Source organism: Synchiropus splendidus, chromosome 13 (assembly GCF_027744825.2).
Source record: "Synchiropus splendidus isolate RoL2022-P1 chromosome 13, RoL_Sspl_1.0, whole genome shotgun sequence".
NCBI lineage: Eukaryota > Metazoa > Chordata > Actinopteri > Syngnathiformes > Callionymidae > Synchiropus > Synchiropus splendidus.
Genome location: NC_071346.1, coordinates 10,113,506 through 10,134,393, shown reverse-complemented (window position 1 = coordinate 10,134,393; position 20,888 = coordinate 10,113,506). Strand labels below are relative to the sequence as shown.

Sequence of the window (20,888 nt, the reverse complement as noted above, 5' to 3'; positions counted from 1 at the left end):
GGATTGAAATGAGCGGCGCACCGTCAACTTCCGGCCACAGCTGCTCTGAACGTCATTGCGTTTGACGGGGAAACAATTTGGTGAAAGTTGAGAACTGTGTATTGTACGTCTTGAAAGCTTTTCAAACATGATTTTACTCACAATGATCGCTCGGGTGGCGGACGGGCTTCTCCTCACTGGCTCGGTCCAGGACAGTGACCAGGTATGAACGAAACCGGCCAACGAGGCACCAAACTCCATTCAAAAAAGATATTTTTTAACTATAAACTAAGCCGTTTGAACACTTTTGCGGCTTTAAAGGGTGAAATACGCTATTATTAGACATTCTCCTCAAATCGGCATTAAATGTGGTTGATTGTTATTTTTCTAATTTTTATTAAGTACATTCTTCATCACTAACAACCGCATGCTAGTTTTGAAGTAGACGTATATCAACAAAACCTACTGAATTACAATATTTATTCACTTGATATTAAATTCAACAACAGTTGCAACTTTAAAACAGCGAAATAAAAGAATTATTTGGTCGTGAAAAACTTTCCTTGTCTTCTTATTCCTCAGTAAATACAAGTTTTTATGATTATTATGTTAGTAGCATGGGAGATTCGAACACCTTTGAGGCTTAAAAGGGAGAATATTAGCAGACATTCGCCTCGAATCAGCATAAAATCTGCTCAATTGTTATTTTTATTTTTATTATAGGTACATTTTTTACAACTAACAACCGCCTGCTAATTTCGAAGTGGACGTATATCAACAAAACCTACTGAATTTTGATAGCATTTCACTTGACATTAAATTCAACAATAGTTGCAACTTTAAAACGGTGAAATAAAAGACTTATTTGGTATTGATAAGTAAGATATGGCGCTTGAGTGTAACCCTTAATTCACTTCTTCTTGGTTGAATATAATCTATTTTGCGTTTTTTTTTTTTTATTTGTTTTGTGACCAAGGATAGTGAAATTATAATTGTAAATCTATAAATAAGTACAGCCAAAATATAAGTCTTTAATCTTGTGAGATTCATATAATACAAAATGAATACTACAAAGTAGTTTTTAAAATAGTCTGAACTCCAAAAATGTAAGGCCTTAATCATGGTCTTCATCATAAAAAAATAGAACAATGGTGATGTGTTGTGTTTTGAGGCGGGATTTGACTTCGCACACTACCAGAGCCAAGCCAAGCAGCTGTTTCGCAAGCTGTCAGCTCAAAGCCCTGACCGCTGCACATTGGAGGCCAATAACAAGAACTTCCAGTGAGTTTCCACAGTGGTGAAGTGATGCTCAGTGTTGAGTTGTTTTTTTTAAATATTCCTGGTTGTTTGGATTTTCATGGCGTTTTCTTCTTTTGCAGCTATTTAATAGAAGAAGGTGTTTGCTACCTGTGTCTTTGCGATGCCTCCTTTCCCAAGAAGATGGCGTTCGCTTTCCTACAAGACCTCCAGAGCGAGTTCCACGACCAGTATGGTCGGAGAGTGCCGACTGTAACAAGGCCGTACTCCTTCATTGAGTTTGGTGAGAAAGTCTTCTATACAAATCAAAACTGCGCATCACATTTCTGTCTTCTTAGATACCTTCATCCAGAAAAAGAAGAAGTATTACATTGACAGCAGAGCCAGGAGGAACCTGGGCAGCATTAATAATGAGCTACAGGATGTTCAGAGAATCATGGTGGCCAATATTGAGGAGGTGCTGCAGCGAGGAGAAGCTCTCTCAGGTGTGTGTGTGGGCTTTTAAACAAGATGAGCGGAAAAAGTGGGGACTATGAGCAGCCAGCTGAATGAGAATGAATATGTAGAATAAGAGGAAAAGGAAACTCTATTCCAATGTCTCTTCCAGCTCTGGACACGAAGGCCAGCAACTTGTCCTCCATGTCTAAGAAGTACCGCAGCGATGCCAAGTACCTCAACACACGCTCCACCTACGCCAAAGTGGCTGCCGTGTGCGTCTTCTTCGTCACTCTTATCATCTATGTTCGTTTCTGGTGGTTGATTTAAACCTCGACATTAAGAATATGTTTACTGTTTACCACGGTGCCTAGTAGAACGGGTCACCATGAAGGAGGAGCTTGCACTGTCATCACACATGTAGGGGGGGTGTTCAGTTTAAGAGATGGGCACAAGTATTCAGGGACCACATCACAGCTACACAGAGGATGTTTTATAAAACAGGTCTATGCTCATAAGTTATTTAAAATGTTTAAACTGTGAATTTTTGTTCTTGACAGCAGATTTGAGGTCTTAATAAAGAGCATATTTTATACAACATTTTTTTATTGCAGTGGACAAAAACAAGTGGCACATTCATGATAGTTATGTTCCGTCAGGGTCCAAGTAAACAAAGACACATCTAGCACTGCATCAAGTCCATGGTTTTCTGGTAGAAAAGGCAACATAAAAATGAAGGTACTTGACCCTGACTAAACACAAATTCCAGTCTAATGTACCGCCTGCATAAAAACATTTGAACAACAGAAATACACAGCATATTAAGCCACATAAATCAGCTTATTCCAAACGCCTAAAACAGAAACCAGCTTATGTCACCAGATCAAAGTCGTCTCTCTGCAAAAGATAACACAACTGAGTTAACACTAGTTTTCAGATTAAGTGATTCAGGATAGAGCGACATATAAACCCACCTCATCATTGTAGTTCATAACATGCTGCTTGATCTTGGATGAGTCCACCCAGGTAACAAAATCTTCCATATTTCTGTGAGAAAGGCAGAAACGCTCACCATTTAGTTCAGAGCCGGAATAGTTGAGTCTAAAGACTCACCTTGTTACGAGGAAAGCTGGATCTGTGATGATCTCTGGACCCACACGCACATCTTAGCTGGAGTAAAGGGCATAGCAGCACGACAGGCTTTATTACTATATAAGACAGCGATAGATCAAAGACGGAAAATATCTTTAACAGCAACTTGGCTGAGGATACGGCCTTGTTCTATGAAAGTGATGGCCGTCTTCAGGTTCTGAGCCATCCTGAGCTTCAGCATGATGGAAGGTAACCTTCTCCTGGAAGAGTTAGAAGAAGAAGAAGAAAATGATAATGTATGTCTTAAAGCGACTTTCCATGAAGTTTTTGGGTTATTACCTGCAGAAAGACGATGCGGTTACTTTTTCAGTCAGCGACAGATTCTGCTTTGTGGGGATGAGCCCAATGCTGTAGCTAGAGGAGAACACGTCCTGTACATGAGCTAGACATGCGGTACATACATGCAGAGTTGAAGTCCATGTTACGAATAGCAATGTGACTTACAGTTTCTCCAATAGCCGGTGAGTACTTTGAGCTCTGAAGCCATCTTTTTCATTTAGGTCTCTGATTTTCTGGGCCAGATCTCTGACGTTACGACTCAGTTTGTTGTATCTGATGAAAAGCAGTACACGTCTCATACACACCTCACCAGCTTTTCAATGCGCTAAATATCTCTTACTCCAGGGTGATCTGCTGGACAAAGCTTTACTCACTTAGTGTAGTCCTCTCTCTTCTCGATGTGGTATTTACGCAGCACTTTGACCTCGTGTATGTTGTTGTCGACCTCCCAGTTTATGAAATCTACCTTCTTTAACAACTTTTGCTCATGGTACTTCAATTTTCGAACCATTTTTCATCGGAATTGGCGACCTAGCTTTGGTGTAATTTAAACCAAATGTAGGAAAATCACTTGCGGATCCACATGAGTAAACCGGAAGCACGTGTTCTTCTTCTGCGCCGTCTGCAGCTCTCGTCGCTATAACGCTCATACTGCCACCTGCTGTACAAGTAGGGACTGCGCTATTGTTATAAACATCAGTAGTTGCATTTTAATATTTGATTTAATTGCATCAGTGGCCATTTTTAATGTAATGATAATATTTAATAAATACAGCAGAGATTTGTGGTCCGAGTTTGAAATATCTTTTTTTTAAATCATTGACGATATAAATACATGGAAGCAAAAAGGGAAAAAATACTCGTGTCATCTCTGTAAAACAATGTTAAAACTTTGTAAAACAATGAAAACAAAACTATAGATATATTTGCGTTTTTATTTGTGTATTCACCCATGTTTTTGCGCAATTTTCACGTGTTCAACACTACACGAAAGTGGACAATAAAATGTGTTAGTTCAGGTTAATTGAAAATTTAAAGACAATTTTCAGTCAAAAAAGTCAATGGATGGTGACTAACAAACTTCTTCAGACATCTTAAATTGAAATAGAAATCCTGGATAATAAAATATTCCAGCATTATTTCTAACCAATAGTCTCACAAAATCTTGTGGTTTCTTGGTCTGACTAAAGGCCCAAATTCAACCGCATCATGTGTTTGAGGCACCATCTGCACTAAAGCACATCAAAAAAGACAGTTATGTCCAAAGGGGAAGTAGTATATTTGATGAGCTCAGTGCTTTTTAAGTCAGCAGATGTTTTTGTCCCCCACCTTGTAGTTTAAGAACACACTCACTTCCTCAAATAATATGGATTTAGAACCCATGTCGCTACATGCCACACTAACAAGCCTTAAGATTTATTGTAATAGTTCTCCTGTCAACTTTGTAAGATGGTGCAACTATATTGCTACACTTGTCAGCAATTGACTTGTGGGTTTCTTAATTGACCTAGTGAACAGTTTATGATCCATGACCTGTCATATAGGTGAGTTGAGGTCACTGTTTATCTCCTTGGGCAAACGTTGTTATCTGAAAATACTTCAACAAGGTCAATCAGATAAGAACGGTTGGTTGTTGAAAAAGTGAAAGCACATCTGAGTCTGCTGAGATCAACACGAGCATGAATTGTATTAACTGTATATATATATATACATTTTTTTCTCAAACCGGGCAAACCAGACAGATTGAAGTTGGAGTCGCACTCATGTTAGGAACAAAAACACAGATATTTTTAACAATGCTATTCGGAAAAAAATGAATGTGATGTTGAATCCGTTGCTAATAACTGCACTTGTTGTTGCAGTAGCAGGCAGAGGTCATAGTAGTTGGATACTTGTACTTTGGTTGTCGTTGTAATGTTATTAATAGTCGTACTTGCCTCAATAATCGTCGCAGAACGGAGGTAGTAGCACCAGTAATACTCGCAAGTCAAGGGTGAGACGTGTCATTTTATTCGTTCTTGTCGTGCTTTATGGTTCCGTTGGGCAAAAGTTCCTGGACGAGGTGAATAATCAAACGGCAGAACTTCATTCACCAGGAGTTCCGAGTAACCGCGCCACACCTGAACGCATCACGTGATTGTTTTACCTTTCTAATGATTACGGGCGCAGTTGTGGTTGAATAAAACAATATTAAAAACCATGCGTGGTTTAATCCGGTATCAATGTTAGGTTTAAATCCTGTCATGTAAATGACAGCTGTTGTTACATCAGCCTTGCGTGGCTCATAAATCTCACGTGACAGCTAGCAAAGACGGGAAATCATGGCATTTTGATGATTCTACTTATCTGATGATTCTACTGATAATTTACTCCCACGTTAATCGATATCTATTGTTGATCTCTTGGCCATTGATCGCTCTGACGGGAGTCTTCCTTACTCCTCGGGGGCGTGTCCACGCCTCACTGTACGTGACGTCACACCAGCATGGCGGTCAAGGTGACTTCGGCATCGCTGCTCAGCGATTTTTAAACCTTTATATTGTAATGTTTGCATGTTTTGTGTGACCTATCGGTGCGCGGTTAGTCTGGGACGGGCTTCCTGGAGCCAGGCGAGCGAGGGCGCAGCGGAGGCGGTGTCCTCCGCGGGTGTAGCATCACCGGGCTGCTAGCTTCTCCCTGGTCGGCCTTGATAAGGCATCCACAACCTCGGAGATAGAGAGACACAGCTGTACAGCAACCCGGAGGAAACACCGTAGCTTCACTCAATGCGACGACAGAACACCGTTTCGTCTGTTTTTTTCCAGAACAGGCGTCGGCGTGTTTTGCTACTGATGGAGGAATTTGCAAGCGTCATCGCAGTTCTGTTTCCCGATGTGTAGTTGTTGCCGGCTAACTAGTTAGCCACTTACAGTTGTACGTACTGTTGTTTTCTTTGTTTGCAACTTCATCGTTCAGTGAGCAGTTTTCGTTTACTGCCGGTTTAGCAATACACGGATGTTGCGTTTTCACTCAAGAAGGTCACTATCTCATCTTCACTTTTGAAGGAGAGTCCGACCTCAAGCCTTGTTTTTGATTCGTTTCACTGCTAAAGTGACCTTTAAGAAGTCACTCTTAACACATATATACTAGTGAGTTTATTTTCCTTATGTTTTTAGGTGCAATCCACCAAGCGCGGAGACCCAAGTGAACTGAAGACCATCTTCCAGAAGGTGAGCTTTGCACAGATTTCATCCCTGCTGTGCTTTGTGTACTGTCACCGTGGAGCTGCCTAACATGTCGACAGAGCTTCCAAGCCTGTTTGTCTCAGACTCAGCTGAGATGTGTAAAGGGAAAGTTGTCTAGTTTACTGTGTCATGGGATTTCAATTACAGCATTAGCTGCAGTAAATGAGGATTAGGGAAGGAGGAAGTGGAACTGTGGAGCTGCTCGGTGATCCCAGTTGGTCAAAGCACAAAGAGAAAGGAAGACTATTATTATTATAAGGATCACCACTTGTCTTGTTGTGCCTTGGAGGTGTGAGACCTGTGCAGGTTCTGAACAAGAAAAACCTGTTAAGTTTATGACATCCCTGGCATGTGTTCATAAATATTGACAATCCAGATCAAAGACGCTTAAATCCAATTTTGTTGGTCGCTGCTCTGGATTTGTGAGATCAATGCAAAGCTGGTTTGAAATTTCTGCAAATATTTATCTTCCTACTGTTGAGTTTTTTTTTTAATATGACTGAAATATGCCTGAATAACTGACCGGTATTTGATTAAAAAAAGGATGTTGTTAATGGCCCTTACTCAGCATTATGAGTGTGTTCATGCGTCAAAAGACGAGCTGTCACCTTCAGCAGCCCATGAATGACCTCACGCGACTGCTCATGTATGAATAGACTTGAGCCCCGCAGTGTGACGGAGATTAGCAAGCCAACCGCTCCTTGTATGACCATGAGATGTCTTAGGTAACTGAGGTTAACCTCCGCCTCGGTCCCCAGCCTTCTCTGCTGGATGGTGCGTGAGCCGCCATGTGAACATCATGTGCTGCTGCGGTTGTCTGCATGCTGATGAACATGGTTCACATTCTCATGGTGTCAATCCAAAATCAGCTGTGTGTGTGTGAGTGAAATGCTTTACCGACCAACTAGAATTGAGCTCGTCTCCCACACTAGCAGTAAAGGATTTGTCGTTCTAATAGAAACATGCTGTTCAGTGTCCTGATCCGGCTCGTGAGATTTCATGCTGATCCAACAGGTTTTTAAATAGGCTGCAGTGTTGACATCTTGTATTACAGTTTTTTGCCAGTGATGTGTCTGTGCACGCTTCTGAGTTCTGATCTGAACTCATGATGCCGTAATTGCAAGACGACACCAACCCATTGAATGTGAAACCTCATGTGTCGTCTCCTCCTCCCAGTACGCCAGTGTGGTGGACAAGGATGGCGAAAAGTTTATGACCCCGGGAGACTTTGTCCAGAAATTTCTCGGGCTGCACACACAGATTCACCACAACCCTAAAACTGTTCAACTAATTGCTGCAGTAGCAGACACCACGAAAGACGGGTATGTAACAACAAGATTACTAATACTTATCATCATTTTTACACTATATAGATAAGAAACTCTCCAGCTGCTTCCGTTTGTTGTGTCGTATCTTGTCCTGCTTTCTTTATCTTAATTGTTCTTCATGAACTTTTCTCGTCCACGATTGCAGTCTGATATCCTTCCAGGAGTTTCTTGCATTTGAGTCGGTGCTGTGTGCGCCAGACACACTCTTCATAGTTGCCTTCCAACTGTTTGACAAGAGCGGAACAGGAGCCATTTCCTATGGTGAGAGGGTTTGTTTTGTGCTTGCCAGAGTTGCTCTCAGAGCAGACTGCTTTAGCTCAAATCAGGGCTGGAGGATTGACGTGTTATTTTGCTGTGCAGAGAATGTGCGAGACATTTTCAGCCAGACCACGGTGCACCACCACATTCCCTTCAACTGGGACTGCGAGTTCATCCATCTGCACTTCGGACATGACCGCAAGAAACGCCTCAACTACCTCGAGTTCACCCAGTTCTTGCAGGTGCGCTGAACACCCCGCCAATGATGGGCTCACTTTGAGGCGCTGCATCTCGATATCTATCTTTTTTTAAACATAAAGGGAGTCGTTCAGGTAGAATGTAATGACACAGTCATTGAATACAAGAGAACAGAACATGTTATTGCATATTATAATTGAATATATTGACGCTAATTTGTCGCGTTGGCACATTCAAACTTGTGGTTGTGGTGACTGTGCAGGAGCTGCAGCTGGAGCATGCGCGGCAGGCGTTCGCCCAGAAGGACAAGGGCAAAAATGGCGTCATCTCGGCCATGGACTTCAGCGACATCATGGCCACCATCAGACATCACATGCTCACTCCATTTGTGGAGGAGAATCTTGTCTCAGTGAGTGAATTGATCATAGTCGTAACGGTTTTCAAATGTTGCCCAGTAGGGATGGGCGATAACTTATCGTCCACGATATACCGCCGAACACAAGCTCCACGATGATTTTGAGGATTGATTGTGACAAAATGATCATTTATTCACATTATTTCTAATATTTCTTCAACAGCATCGAGGAAATGTGTCCAGACTGGTCCATAGTTAAAGTCAACTGTCAAGAGACATGAGACACAGCAGACAGACGGCTCAATTTAACCCCTAAATAAAACTGGCAGAGCAGTCTGTCAGACACCAGCGGCTTCTACCAGAGACGTGAAACATTGAATTACTCATCTCTACACTTAGTTAACTATTATATTTAAACATAAACAAATAATAATGCTGGAGACAAGCTCCACTAATAAGTTTCATCATAAAACACATTTAATAAATGTATTTATTGTGATAATTATCGCAGAAATGTCAACATTTATCGTGGTAACTGTTTTGGTCCATCCCTATTGTCCAGCATTTCATCTGACCACCATGTCTGTCGTGGTTCTTGCTCCCTCCAGGCTGCAGGGGGCAGCACCTCTCACCTGGTCAGCTTCTCTTACTTCAACGCCTTCAACTCCCTCCTCAACAACATGGAGCTGATCCGCAAGATCTACAGCACACTGGCCGGCACTCGTAAGGACACGCTGGTCACCAAAGGTACGTGGGCTCTCATGCCTCACTACTTGCTGTCTGAGGGCGCTCAGTGAGTCTCATCTCTTCCTGCAGAGGAGTTTGTTCACGCCGCCAACAAGTTCGGTCAGATCACACCCATGGAAATCGACATCCTGTACCAGCTGTCGGGGCTGCACTCCCCCTCTGGGTGAGCTCTTTTGCCGCTCATCTTTAGGAAGAGCGTGACCAAGTAGGCTGATGGTCTTGATGTGCGACAGGCGCCTGAACCTCGCCGACATCGAGAGGATAGCACCGCTAGAAGAAGGCTGTCTGCCGCACCACTTAGTGGAATCCCAGAAACAAGTGAGTTTCTGCTTCCAGTAAGATTTACACTGAAATAGTTTTAACTCCCTTGGTGTGGATGACTCCAACAGTCCCATGGTGATGGCGGCAGGCCTGTGTGGCTCCAGGTAGCAGAGTCTGCCTACAGGTTCACTCTGGGCTCCATCGCAGGAGGTGAGTTCACGTCAGGTCCTCGTAGCCCTCCTTGATGTCTTGACTCACTGTGCGCCGCCGCAGCCACCGGAGCGACGGCTGTTTACCCCATCGACCTGGTGAAGACCCGCATGCAGAACCAGAGGTCCACGGGGTCCTTCGTCGGAGAGCTGATGTACAAGAACAGCTTCGACTGCGCCAAGAAGGTGCTCCGCTACGAGGGTTTCTTCGGCTTCTACAGAGGCGAGTGATGCTGCTTCCATTCTTCTCTCTACAGCTCGGTCTTACACTGGAATAAACGTCTGGCTCTCCCACAGGTCTGGTTCCGCAGCTGATCGGCGTGGCACCTGAGAAGGCCATCAAACTCACTGTGAGCAGAGGAGACTGGTCACATGATCCTCAGTGCTCCGTGCTAAGACCTGTCTGTTCCACAGGTGAACGACTTTGTGCGAGACAAGTTCACCGACAAAGACAACACAATTCCTTTATACGCCGAGATCATGGCTGGCGGCTGTGTGAGTACCAGCATTCATTAGAATAAGGCTCGATCTTTAGATGGGTTCGTTCATTCCTGAAATTGTGGATGGTTTGAAGGACCCTAACTATAAAAGATGGCTGCCATATTGGTAAATCGTAAGGCAAGACCTGTGTGTTCAGAACACGGGTGCATCACCTCCGTGTTTGTGCAGGCTGGAGGGTCACAGGTCATTTTCACCAACCCTCTGGAGATCGTCAAGATCCGTCTGCAAGTGGCGGGTGAAATCACCACGGGACCCCGAGTCAGCGCCCTCAGTGTGGTCCGTGACCTGGGCTTTTTCGGCCTCTACAAGGTGCTGCGAGTCGTGTGGATCGGCCATCTTGTTCTGATGTAGCACATGGCTTATCTTTGGAATGTCCTCAGGGGTCTAAAGCCTGCTTCCTGAGAGACATCCCCTTCTCTGCCATCTACTTCCCCACGTACGCCCACACCAAGGCGGCGTTGGCAGACGATCAGGGCAGGGTGGGACCTCTGCAGCTGCTGACTGCTGGAGCCATTGCAGGTCGGATCACCGCCTCATCATCGGAGCTGCTTTTATTTTATGCTTCTGACACGTTTGCGATTCCATTTCCCAGGTATCCCTGCAGCCTCCCTGGTGACCCCAGCTGACGTGATCAAGACTCGCCTGCAGGTGGCAGCGCGGGCGGGACAGACCACCTACAGTGGAGTTATCGATTGCTTCAGGAAGATCATGAGAGAGGAAGGATTCCGGGCTTTGTGGAAGGGAGCTGGAGGTTTGTCCTCTGTTACACTTTAAACCATCACCATTAGTCTAAAATGCTCTTCTTCTCTGCCCCCACAGCTCGTATGTGCCGCTCCTCTCCTCAGTTTGGTGTGACTCTGGTCACCTATGAGCTCCTGCAGAGGTGGCTCTACATCGACTTCGGCGGGCAGTAAGTGAATTTAGCTTTAAAGCTTTAAACTCGGACATTGATCTGTTTTCCTCGACTCCTCTGCAGTCGCCCGACAGGTTCCGACCCGACACCCAAGTCCCGCATCTCTGAGCTCCCTCCGATCAACGCAGACCACGTGGGCGGGTACCGCCTGGCCGCGGCGACCTTCGCCGGCGTGGAGAACAAATTTGGCCTTCACCTCCCCAAATTTAAATCCTCTGGGGTTGTTTCTATTCATCACCCGGAACAAGTCGCTGCCAAGCCTGCACAGGCCCAGTGAAGGCTCTGAGCTGTTTCACTTCCATCCCACCCGACCTCTCAGGAGCCGGACGCTGAGATTCTCACACGCAGGAGTGAGCTGCTGCACTCTCCAGTGGCTTCATGTTCTCCTCTTCACCTCTCCTGTCAATCAGAGCCTTGGCCTCCGCCTCTTAGTAGCTGATATGATTTTGTTTTCAGTTTTTTGTTCCGGCCGTCGCTCAGTGTGAGTAGGACACCTCATTGGTCTGTGGGCATAAACAATTCGACTGGTTATGATGGCGGGTTATAACGGAGCTGCTGACAAAAACTGTCAAATGTTACAGAAGCGCTGTAACATTCCGTCAGCCGACGATAGCCACCGCAACGTTCTGCTCTTGAAAAGTCAGGATGTACAGAACTTTTCCATCGTTTTCTTGATACAACAAGAATATTAAACAGAGAATTAGGTATTAATAAATTAAATGCATTTAAATCCAGTTACTGTATTTTATTGAAATAAATCATCCATATGGTTTTAATTTGACTTGAATGACTTTTATTTCACTGGAAAAGCAGCACCAGCGTTTTTGTCCTGATCAGTAGTGGTGAGGTCCAGTCCACGTGCCCACAACCCCAAAACAAGAAGGTACATCGGTCCACAGTTCAAATACAGCAATGCAGTGACAGTTTTTAAGCACGCCACTAGGGCGGCACCAAACAGAAGGGACTGCTTTTTGCACGCTGTTCTTAAGAGCTTTATTTTAAGAGTTATGAGTCAAGTTTTGAGTCAACTACAAATTAATACCAAACCGTAGCACTGTTCTGTCCTGCATTCTCCATCTGGTACTGAACTCACTTGGCCTGAATGGTGACCATCCTAAGAGATGCCTCAACTTGACTCCTAGTCTCAGGCAGCCAGTGACTGACTCCCTGACCCTGTGTATGACAAAGCTTCTGTCTGCAATCTGGGTGAATGATCATGAAAAGAAGCTTGAAAGACGGAGGCAACAGTGGAAAGTGATTCATTTTTAGTGCTAAATTCGGGTCATCATCCAGAGCTGAAGCCAAAATGACCTTGAAAATACTGTGCGTTGCCTCCAGTGGTTGCATTAAACAAACCTTATTTATGTCTATATAAGTGAAATTTTCAAATCAAATTTCAGAAAATTCAACAAATCTGATCCAGTTTCCACATCACTGCACTCTCAGTTTCAATTCTATTGAACTGGAAGAGAGCAGCTCTGTTGAATAAACACTGAATGCTCATTCATATCTTGTCCATAAGAAAAGAAAGAACGAAAAAAAGGGCTTGACCACCTCTGGAAATCAGGTTTTTTGTCGCTCCAGCTGCCCTTAACAGAGAATACAGCTCAGCCATGTTAAGTCATATAGACAAGCCAAGACTCGATATGTCAGTTCAGGACCAGACAGCCGTCATGTGTCACATGAGACACTTCAAATAAACTTCACCATGTAGTGCATACCGACTGTCTCTGCTATACGTGATTCAGAAAAGACAGTTAAAATAAGTACTAGTACTGAACAAATGTTCCCTGTAAACAAATGGAGTGGACCTGCGTTCATTTTCCAAGTGAAAACTAAAATACAAACGCTCTGTAACAGTGGAGGAAATAGTTTTCTACTATTTGTCAAACAGTATAAAACGATGACCTTTGGTACAGGAAGGCTAGAGAAGCTTGCAGTGATGAAGTCAGGATTGTGCTACTGTTAGTACAAAGCTGTGAAGTGCCACCACTGGAATAAATAAATAAATATTGTAGTGGTTTTAAAGGTCAGCAAATACAAGTCAATTGTTCAAGTTAGGAGCAGATATGCTTGTCTGGGTTTGTTGCTGCAGAAACACGTCGTCGGTTCAAGTGTTGGGGAAGCAATCGAATGGAGAAACACTTCAGTGGCGAGTAAAAAAGGTGCATATTTCGAATGAAAAAGGGCTTTTTGAACTGATCAAGAAGGAGTTGTTTTCCAAACTGCTACACAAAATTTACCATCTACAAGCTAAACCTCACTCATCTGCTCGGGTCGGAGTGTTGTTCTGTGGTGCTCTGAAGGAGTGAACTGAGGAGAGAGCTAGCGTTCGGCACATCAAGCTTTGGCCAGTTCCTCGGCCTCGTCTCTGTTCTCGTTGATCTCAGCCAGAGTCCGGACGAAGCGCGTCCACTCGTCCGCCTTGGGCACGCAGATTTGCTGAGGACAGAGAACAGAAAAGTTAGAGTTGACCCGGTCCACCCTGCCTGCACTCTCTTCTTCACCTCCCTCCATTTCACTCTCACCTCGCCAACGTCGTAGACCTGCACTTGTCCCTCCGAGTCTCCAGTGGCGATCTCTTTCCCAGAGTGAGCCCACCTCACACGGTTCAGAGCTGGAGCCCCCTCCACGTACACGCTGGCAGTGGGAACCTGGAACAGCAGCCAAACAATGCCATCTCAACACAAATGTACACAGCACTTTCAAGTCTTCGACCGAACACAAATCTGGGCAGGGGCATAGTGTAGCTGCTCTCTGCCCCACTACTGCCACATTAAAAGAAATATGAGTGTTCCATTGTATTTTTTTTACATTAAATCTGTATTCTTTTTACTGAATTTTAGGTCAATATATTTGTTTCAAAGGTGTATTTTAGGAGTTTGTCACAACCTTTTGTATAAATGTTGCAGTTGGTTTTTATATTTTGTGTTTCTCCCCCCAATTTTCTGTAATTCTCCGGTTCAAATCCAAACTCTGCTTATTTCAAACAGCTCATACACAAAATCTGCATATATCACCCTAAGATTTACTCACTTTTTATATAAATTATTTCATGTTTTTACTTGCTTCTTACCAGAATAAATTAGGGGATCATTCAATTTTCACTTAGAAATGACAGTGATGAACTGTTTGATATAATATAATTTAGTATTGAAGACATTATTTTAAACATATTATTTGTGTGTTGCTGACCAGTGAATCGTACATACTTCAGTATCATTGTTGAGGTTCCACAGGTCCAGGCGTCCAGCCAGGTCCACACAAGCAAAGAGAGCCGGGTGTGTGGGAGACCACATGGCGTCATAGACGTAGTCACAACTGTCCTCAAAAGAGTAGAGTGGGCGGGTGCTCTGAGCGGGCAGACAGGGGGCGCAATGTTACCAGCTCTGACTGAAAAACTACAAGTGTCAGGTCTCACTTTAGTGCTCCAGAGTTTGACTGTCCAATCAAACGACGAGGAGATGAAGAGGTGCGAGAAGTCCACCGGACCTCCAGCACTGTGGCAGCTCAGGCCGGTGACGGGACCATGGTGACCCTCGAACACCTCAGTGATTCCAGCTTTGCTGTAAGAGAAATAAACCTGCTAGTCTCCGGATACCTAGGCGGTTATGGAGGAGCTCACCTTCCATGGCGACAGGCAGTGTAGACGGAACCGTCCTCACTCCCCACCACAAAGTTGTTGACATCTCCCAGGGGAAACGCCATGGAGGTGACGGCCACTGCTTTGCTCTGTTTGAACACCAGCTCCAGACTGTCCTGCGGGGCCAACACACATGGCTCGGAGTCAGAGAGCCCGAACAAGAGCCAGTGTTTCTCTCAAGGGTGAGTCGGGCACCTGCGGCTGTGAAAGCATGTCCAGACTCCAGGAGCACATTTTGCCGTCAGTGGAGATGCTGATCAGATTGTTGGCATTCTGGGTTCCCACCACGTTCACACAGTAGACGGGATGCTGGAGAAACAACATAAGACTTAGCTCTGATAAACACTGAGAGACCAGTGTGTGTGCATTACTGTGTGCGCGGAAGCGGACAGCGGAGTTCTTTGGACGGGAGTGCGCTTATTGCTCCTGTTGTCCCACAAGACGATCTGCCCGGAGTATGTTCCGCCCACCACCAGGTTGGGGTGAAACTTTGCGAACCCAGCTGACATCACCTCTGACTGCACACAAAAAAAACAACACTGTTACAATGGATTTAAGGAACAGAAAGTGAACAACAGAGTTCTCAGCAGACAATGATGCAGTACTGCGGCCCGCCACTGGGGGCCGTATTTTGCCGTTGGAGTGGCTCCACAGGGCGCTCTCACACTTCATAGGTGACTTCCAAGTGACCAATGACAAAAACCGCAAGAGCCCTCACTCCGCTTCACCAAGACTCAGGCGGCCCCTCAAATTTAAGACCCCTGCTATACAACAATAAAAGTCAGGAAACTACCTGGCAGTGGAAGATGTACTCAGGCGTCCCCTTCTTGTACTTCAAGTTCCAAACCAGGGCCACTCCATCAGGCTCATGAGGAGCGTCTTCATACTTGTTATAAGAAGCCACCAGCAGCTCCGGATACTGAGAGAGCACAGTGGCGACTTTAGAGACGATGTCACCGGACAACAACCAAGTGGAAAACAGATGCTCTGTTTGATTGTAACACTTAAGTCTGTACGCATACCTGCAGCGACCAGTCCAAACAAGTGACCACTCGGTTTTTGGTCCAGCGCTCATCTGCAAACTGTCTGTTGAGAACCAGCTTGGCACCTGCCTGCAGGTCGCTGAGAGACAACGTGAATTATTAATCAAGCTCTGATCTTTCCGTCTCTCCTAGGCCTTACCCTTCTTTGTCCTCCAGATCCCTCCCGCTGTAGTCGAAGCACACATCCACCTGTTCGGCCAGGGCTCGCTCCACTATCCTGCTGCCACGCTCGAAAAACGACAGGAATTCTTCAGAGTGTAAAACCTGCAGCTTCTCTTCTTCCGTCAGCTCCTTTGGAATGTCTACAACATACAAATGAGTCATATACTGGCATTGAAATGAACTTTTCTCACATGAATTTATAGAAAAAAAGAGAGTTCTGTACCGGACTAGCTCACTGAATCTAGTCCTCTATCAGAGCTGGTTGCAAATCTTTACCAGACAAATTCATATGTGACCAAATGTAGATGTTAAACATACAATAATAATCTTAACGAAACTAGCATCCAGTGACAGACGACATCTGTATTTACCCTCCTCCTGTTCACGCTGCTCTTCCTTCTCTTCTTGTGATTCTTCCACAGGTGGAGGAGCGGTGATCTCCTCGTCCTCGTCTTCTTCTGGCAGAGCAGATATGCTCTTTACATTGTGATTCATTTAAGAAAACATACAGAGAGGACGTCTGTCTCGCTACCTGCTTTCTGATCAGCATGTGTCAGTGTTTCTGTGGGCGTCTGCGTTTCTTTAGAGTAGGACACCATCTCTTTGGGGAGGAAGTCCACCTGGGTGAGTTTGGACATGGTCAGCTTCACAGCTCCGCGCCTGCAAACCATCGTCATCGTGGAAGCACAGAGATTAGATCTTGTAAAACATACAAAGTTTGTGCCAGACTAAAGTATGAGCACCTAGTTCTATTGGATATGTTTATATTCTAATCCCAGCAGCCTTTTCAACATGGACAGGCCCCTTCTATTGCAGTGATTCTTAACCATAGGGCCGGGGCCCATGGTTGGGTCGCGAGCCCCACCCTATAGGGCTGCTAAAAGTTTTTTTCTTTTACACTTTTGGGCCCTGGGGGCTACGAGATGCACAGTTTTAATACATAAGCCACATTTGGTGGCAGTAGTGTGTCACTGACCAGACTTGACATCTGCAAATCTGTGATAGTTAACAACTATGGAGAAATGATACAGAAAGTGATGCCGTAAAAACTGTTCATGAAAGCATGATACTTTTATTTATACTTCACTTATATCTTCTTGTTTAGTTTAAATAAAATATATAGTTTTTATTTTTTGATATTCAGATGAGGTTTTATGATATTTATTTTATTCAATGTTATCAATTTTCTCAACAGTTTGCATCAAGTGTATTTTTTTTCTTCTTTTTTTCTTTAGTAAATTTGCTGAATATGACTTTAACCTGGTTCTGCTGCTAGTTGGACTTTACGATGACAAAAAAATATGCAATGATCACACAGTTTCATGCCATTTCACAAGGTTTTGGTTTGTTTACGTGTAAGTGGATTAAACATGGTTATTGATCATAAATGAAATCAAGAGTAATGAATGAGTTCTATTGCTTGAATGGGCCCCGGAGCCATTTGTTTGGGGAAAGGTGGGCCCCTAGATCAGAAAGGTTAAGAGCCCCTGGTCTATTGGACTGGATATGATAAGCAAAAGCCATGATGACCTATGATGTTTGAGTCAGTTATTTGCTGTCAAAACCTTTGTCTTAATACGACCTTTAGTAAGCCGTTGATACTAGTAACATCTAGTTGTTTATTTTCTGCCCAAACAAAAACCCTTTATATCACTTTTTATTACTGGTGTGATATTGCTTTCTGTGTTTATTTGTTATGGAAATAAGAAGCCCTAAAAAAGGCCAATAACAAAAACTTTTCCAGAACTTAATTTTGAGGAAACAGAAACAAGTAATGATGTACAGAGATATTATTAACATTCAAACATATTTAGACAAGTTTGAGACGAAGCCAGAAGACAAGCCAAAGGAAAGAGTAGGAGCAGTACCCAATCAGCTCAGAGTCGGAGTGTAGTTGCAGAGTAGAAGGGTCAGGATCCCAATGCAATGTCCTTACACAGCCAAAGACCACACGGTGTTAGCCAGAGACGAACAGGACAACCAGAGGAACAAGTGGAGCAAGTGAACGAAAAAAACAAATGGGGAAGAAATTGGACCAAAGGTGAACGAGTTAAGGAGTTAAAGAGAGGACAGAGAGAAGAAAGAAAGAGGAGAGGATTTGTTAACAACAATACACATCAGCATGCCGGAGAAAAAGCACCGGAGACTGGTCCGAATTGAACAAACACATCCAACTAACCACATTTGCAGATCAAAAATAGATGACAGACATTTGAAAAAAAATCATAGTTCTCATTGGTAACATGGGGAACAGGCTGAAGAACTTGTTGCCCAGTTGTTTTAACTCCACTGTTGAGTATTTTTCTGACCAAAATGTATTTCAAGCAAATCAAATATGAGAACCGTTACACCCCTATCACCAACTTATCAATATAGATCACAAACACACAGGTGCACACCTTGGTCCGGCGTTTCCATCTCCAGAATCTTGACTTCCCGCGTCACTGCCCACTGATTTGTTGGAGGGAGACATGGGGGCGGGGACTAGGTAGTGAAACAGACATGTATCTTCTGTTACTACCCGCAGGGGCTGAGCTGTGTGAGTCAGAGTGTGTGTGGATTAATGATCGCGTGAAGGAGGAGGTGAGTTTAAGCAACAAGTGATTGAGTGAGGGATTTATATATATATATATATAGGGAAGGAGAGAGGTGTGTGAGCGAGTGAATGCATGCAGTGGGGAGGACAAACACAGAAGGGGAGACAAAAGGGAGAGAAGAGAGAATGAACATAAATGACAAGCAGGTTTAGGTGCCATGCACAAAATGATCAGGTCGATGTTCGGCTACTGTGGGAGGGGATTTAGACAATTTAGCCAAGCTAAGCCAGACCTTATTGTTTTAGAATAATTGCCAAGCAATTTATCTGGCGTGATGCAAGACCGGGTGTAGATAAGAAAAGGGGGTTATCCTTGTGTGTACCATGTTGTATGTCAGGTGTGATGCCAACACTCTGCAGCAGCGCCTCTGCCTCTCTCCTCTTTCGCTCCAGATCAGTGTCTTCATGACCGGCTGAGGAACCACCTCCTATGTCAACTCCACGCTTGGTGTCGCCCTGCAGGAGACACAATTTTAAAAAATTAGAGCTTTATGTAACATATAGCGCATAAGACCAGTGTAACAAAACTTGTGTGGCGTGTACATTGGCTTTCTAAAACTCACATCTTTCTTTTTCTTCTCTTCTTCTTTTCTTTTTTTCTCCTCCCGAATCTGGGCGATACGTTGCTTCTTCCTCTCGAGCTCAGCCTTTAGCTCACTCTTGTCAGACATACTGTAAAAATTAAAGTATTATCTGTGTTGTTATCAAGTACAGTGGTACCTCCGTTCTCGACCACAATCCGCTCCAGACGGCCGTTCGAGAAGCGATTTGTTCAAAATCTGAATCGATTTTACCGATTACAATGAATGGAAAAAGAAATAATGCGTTCCAAGCCTTAAAATAGTCTTTTGTAGGAGTGAATGTAGAGTGTCTGCTGCAGGTGCGCTGTTCCTCTATGTGTGTGGCCGCTGCATGTGGGAGGGGTTGCCGAGTGAGTGACGTCTCTCCAGAAGTGAAGAGGTGCCCGGCGCGTGTCCAGCTCTGAATGTGCGCTTCTGTGCAGTTTGGCTGTGACAAAGTCATAAACCAAGTCACGCTCTGTCCCAGACTCGCCTCATCCCTGTCCCAGCTCCAGCCCACAACAGGACATCAAACCCTGGAGTGAGCGCTCCAGCCTCGGAGGTGTGGAGAGCGAGCACCTCCCCTGTGACACTCTACCACGGTCCAGTGTGGAGACAGGAAAGGTTTTACACCTCAATATGAAGAAAAAACAGCCAGTAAATGTAGCTAACGGGACACGTCTGCATACAGAGGCTGCGTTATACACAATAACAAAGCGTGTCGTGGGTCAGCTGATCGGTCCGTGCACGTTATGTTTTTTCCGGCTTTTTTCGTGGCCGTTCAAGTCCTGGATTTTCGTTCGAAATCCGGAGCAAAAAAAAATCTCAAAAATTTTGTTCGATCTCCGATTTGTTCGAAAACCGAGACACCACTGTAGCTGTAAGTTGTGCCGGAACTTCACACTTTTAAAAAGATTAAGTCATTGAGCTCATGGAATGATATATTTTTTTGGTTTATTTGCCATGTCTGTTCCTTGTCAACTATTTTATAACAGTGAAGCACCAGTGACTCCACTCAGCACACGCCTATCTTGTGGTCTGACTATTATTAAATGTCCCCCTTTCTCAGACACGGGCTTGAATATAGACCACAGAGGAGCCGGGAGCCTGTCACACTGGAACCATGTGAACACTCGAACCAAAGTTCTCTTGACAGACTACATTCAGACTGAATAGAGTGCAAACAAGGAATGAAGTTGAACTAGTATCGACATCATAATGTACTACTAATACAACACAAAGAAGACCGTTCATTTGAAAATTGACGTGTAATTATAATGTAACAATAAATGGAAGCGTAAAAACATCGCTAATGGAAATAGCAAAAAAAAATAGGGTAAATTATGTACAGTAAAAGAATGTTAACTCCTTTTAAATTTACATTCTTCTTCTGTGTTTACATTTTACAACCAAACGACAGTTCTAATCCCATTAGCGGCGAGCTACGTTAGCATGCTAATGTCCATAGCATCGCAGGCCCCGACATGAACAGATAGACGGACATGGCGAAACTGACGGTCAAACTTCTACCAATTACTCGCCGAGATGACACGAAAAACATGTCGTGGGTGCGTCGATGAGGAGACATACCTGACGGCGGGTTTCAGGGCGTAGCAGAGCGATGCCGACAGTTAGGAGGAGTCGACTGAGAGAAGGGATGGTGGAGTGATGATGCTGGAGGCTGACACACACTCGCTGCTTCCTTTCTTCTCCCACTGACGGACATTACCGACCCCTGCTGGCAGGGATTAGGAGCTGCACCCAGACTCGGCGGAAACACCCAGTTCA

General features: G+C 44.3%; 4 protein-coding genes across 11 annotated transcripts; 2 read left to right on the top strand and 2 right to left on the bottom strand.

The window, feature by feature from the left end:
• Positions 1 to 27: 27 nt before the first annotated feature.
• Positions 28 to 2,299, top strand: sec22ba (SEC22 homolog B, vesicle trafficking protein a). The gene is made up of 5 exons (XM_053882538.1): positions 28 to 202; positions 1,151 to 1,260; positions 1,359 to 1,519; positions 1,575 to 1,721; positions 1,844 to 2,299. Exons 1-5 carry the CDS (start codon positions 128 to 130, stop codon positions 1,999 to 2,001), a joined length of 651 nt encoding a protein of 216 aa, XP_053738513.1. The 5' UTR covers positions 28 to 127; the 3' UTR covers positions 2,002 to 2,299.
• Positions 2,258 to 3,735, bottom strand: imp3 (IMP U3 small nucleolar ribonucleoprotein 3). The gene is made up of 7 exons (XM_053882539.1): positions 3,477 to 3,735; positions 3,268 to 3,375; positions 3,103 to 3,177; positions 2,944 to 3,023; positions 2,785 to 2,836; positions 2,646 to 2,718; positions 2,258 to 2,568 (listed from the first exon to the last, which is right to left on the bottom strand). Exons 1-7 carry the CDS (start codon positions 3,611 to 3,613, stop codon positions 2,542 to 2,544), a joined length of 552 nt encoding a protein of 183 aa, XP_053738514.1. The 5' UTR covers positions 3,614 to 3,735; the 3' UTR covers positions 2,258 to 2,541.
• Positions 2,932 to 12,206, top strand: LOC128769160 (electrogenic aspartate/glutamate antiporter SLC25A12, mitochondrial-like). 4 transcript variants are annotated; one of them, XM_053882530.1, is made up of 18 exons: positions 2,932 to 3,012; positions 6,258 to 6,311; positions 7,503 to 7,648; positions 7,800 to 7,915; positions 8,015 to 8,154; positions 8,373 to 8,519; positions 9,074 to 9,212; positions 9,282 to 9,375; positions 9,446 to 9,530; positions 9,602 to 9,683; positions 9,747 to 9,905; positions 9,980 to 10,032; positions 10,097 to 10,177; positions 10,352 to 10,492; positions 10,564 to 10,702; positions 10,776 to 10,934; positions 11,003 to 11,093; positions 11,160 to 12,206. In XM_053882530.1, exons 3-18 carry the CDS (start codon positions 7,539 to 7,541, stop codon positions 11,371 to 11,373), a joined length of 1,950 nt encoding a protein of 649 aa, XP_053738505.1. In that variant the 5' UTR covers positions 2,932 to 3,012; positions 6,258 to 6,311; positions 7,503 to 7,538; the 3' UTR covers positions 11,374 to 12,206. The 4 variants fall into 4 exon arrangements, with proteins under 4 accessions (XP_053738505.1, XP_053738503.1, XP_053738504.1 ...); XM_053882528.1 differs by having other exon boundaries at positions 2,946 to 3,059; XM_053882529.1 differs by lacking the exon at positions 2,932 to 3,012 and adding an exon at positions 5,576 to 5,599.
• LOC128769162 (dynein, cytoplasmic 1, intermediate chain 2a-like) lies at positions 11,826 to 20,848 on the bottom strand. 5 transcript variants are annotated; one of them, XM_053882533.1, is made up of 17 exons: positions 20,691 to 20,848; positions 19,104 to 19,212; positions 18,864 to 18,996; positions 18,344 to 18,479; positions 17,813 to 17,875; positions 16,477 to 16,604; positions 16,316 to 16,399; positions 15,922 to 16,084; positions 15,762 to 15,861; positions 15,533 to 15,658; positions 15,111 to 15,257; positions 14,935 to 15,048; positions 14,722 to 14,855; positions 14,518 to 14,662; positions 14,309 to 14,449; positions 13,625 to 13,750; positions 11,826 to 13,538 (listed from the first exon to the last, which is right to left on the bottom strand). In XM_053882533.1, the coding sequence occupies exons 2-17, from the start codon at positions 19,209 to 19,211 to the stop codon at positions 13,437 to 13,439; spliced, it is 1,950 nt and encodes a 649-aa protein (XP_053738508.1). In that variant the 5' UTR covers position 19,212; positions 20,691 to 20,848; the 3' UTR covers positions 11,826 to 13,436. The 5 variants fall into 5 exon arrangements, with proteins under 5 accessions (XP_053738508.1, XP_053738509.1, XP_053738507.1 ...); XM_053882534.1 differs by having other exon boundaries at positions 11,827 to 13,538; positions 16,316 to 16,402; positions 18,344 to 18,428; XM_053882532.1 differs by having other exon boundaries at positions 11,828 to 13,538; positions 16,316 to 16,402.
• Positions 20,849 to 20,888: the final 40 nt, after the last annotated feature.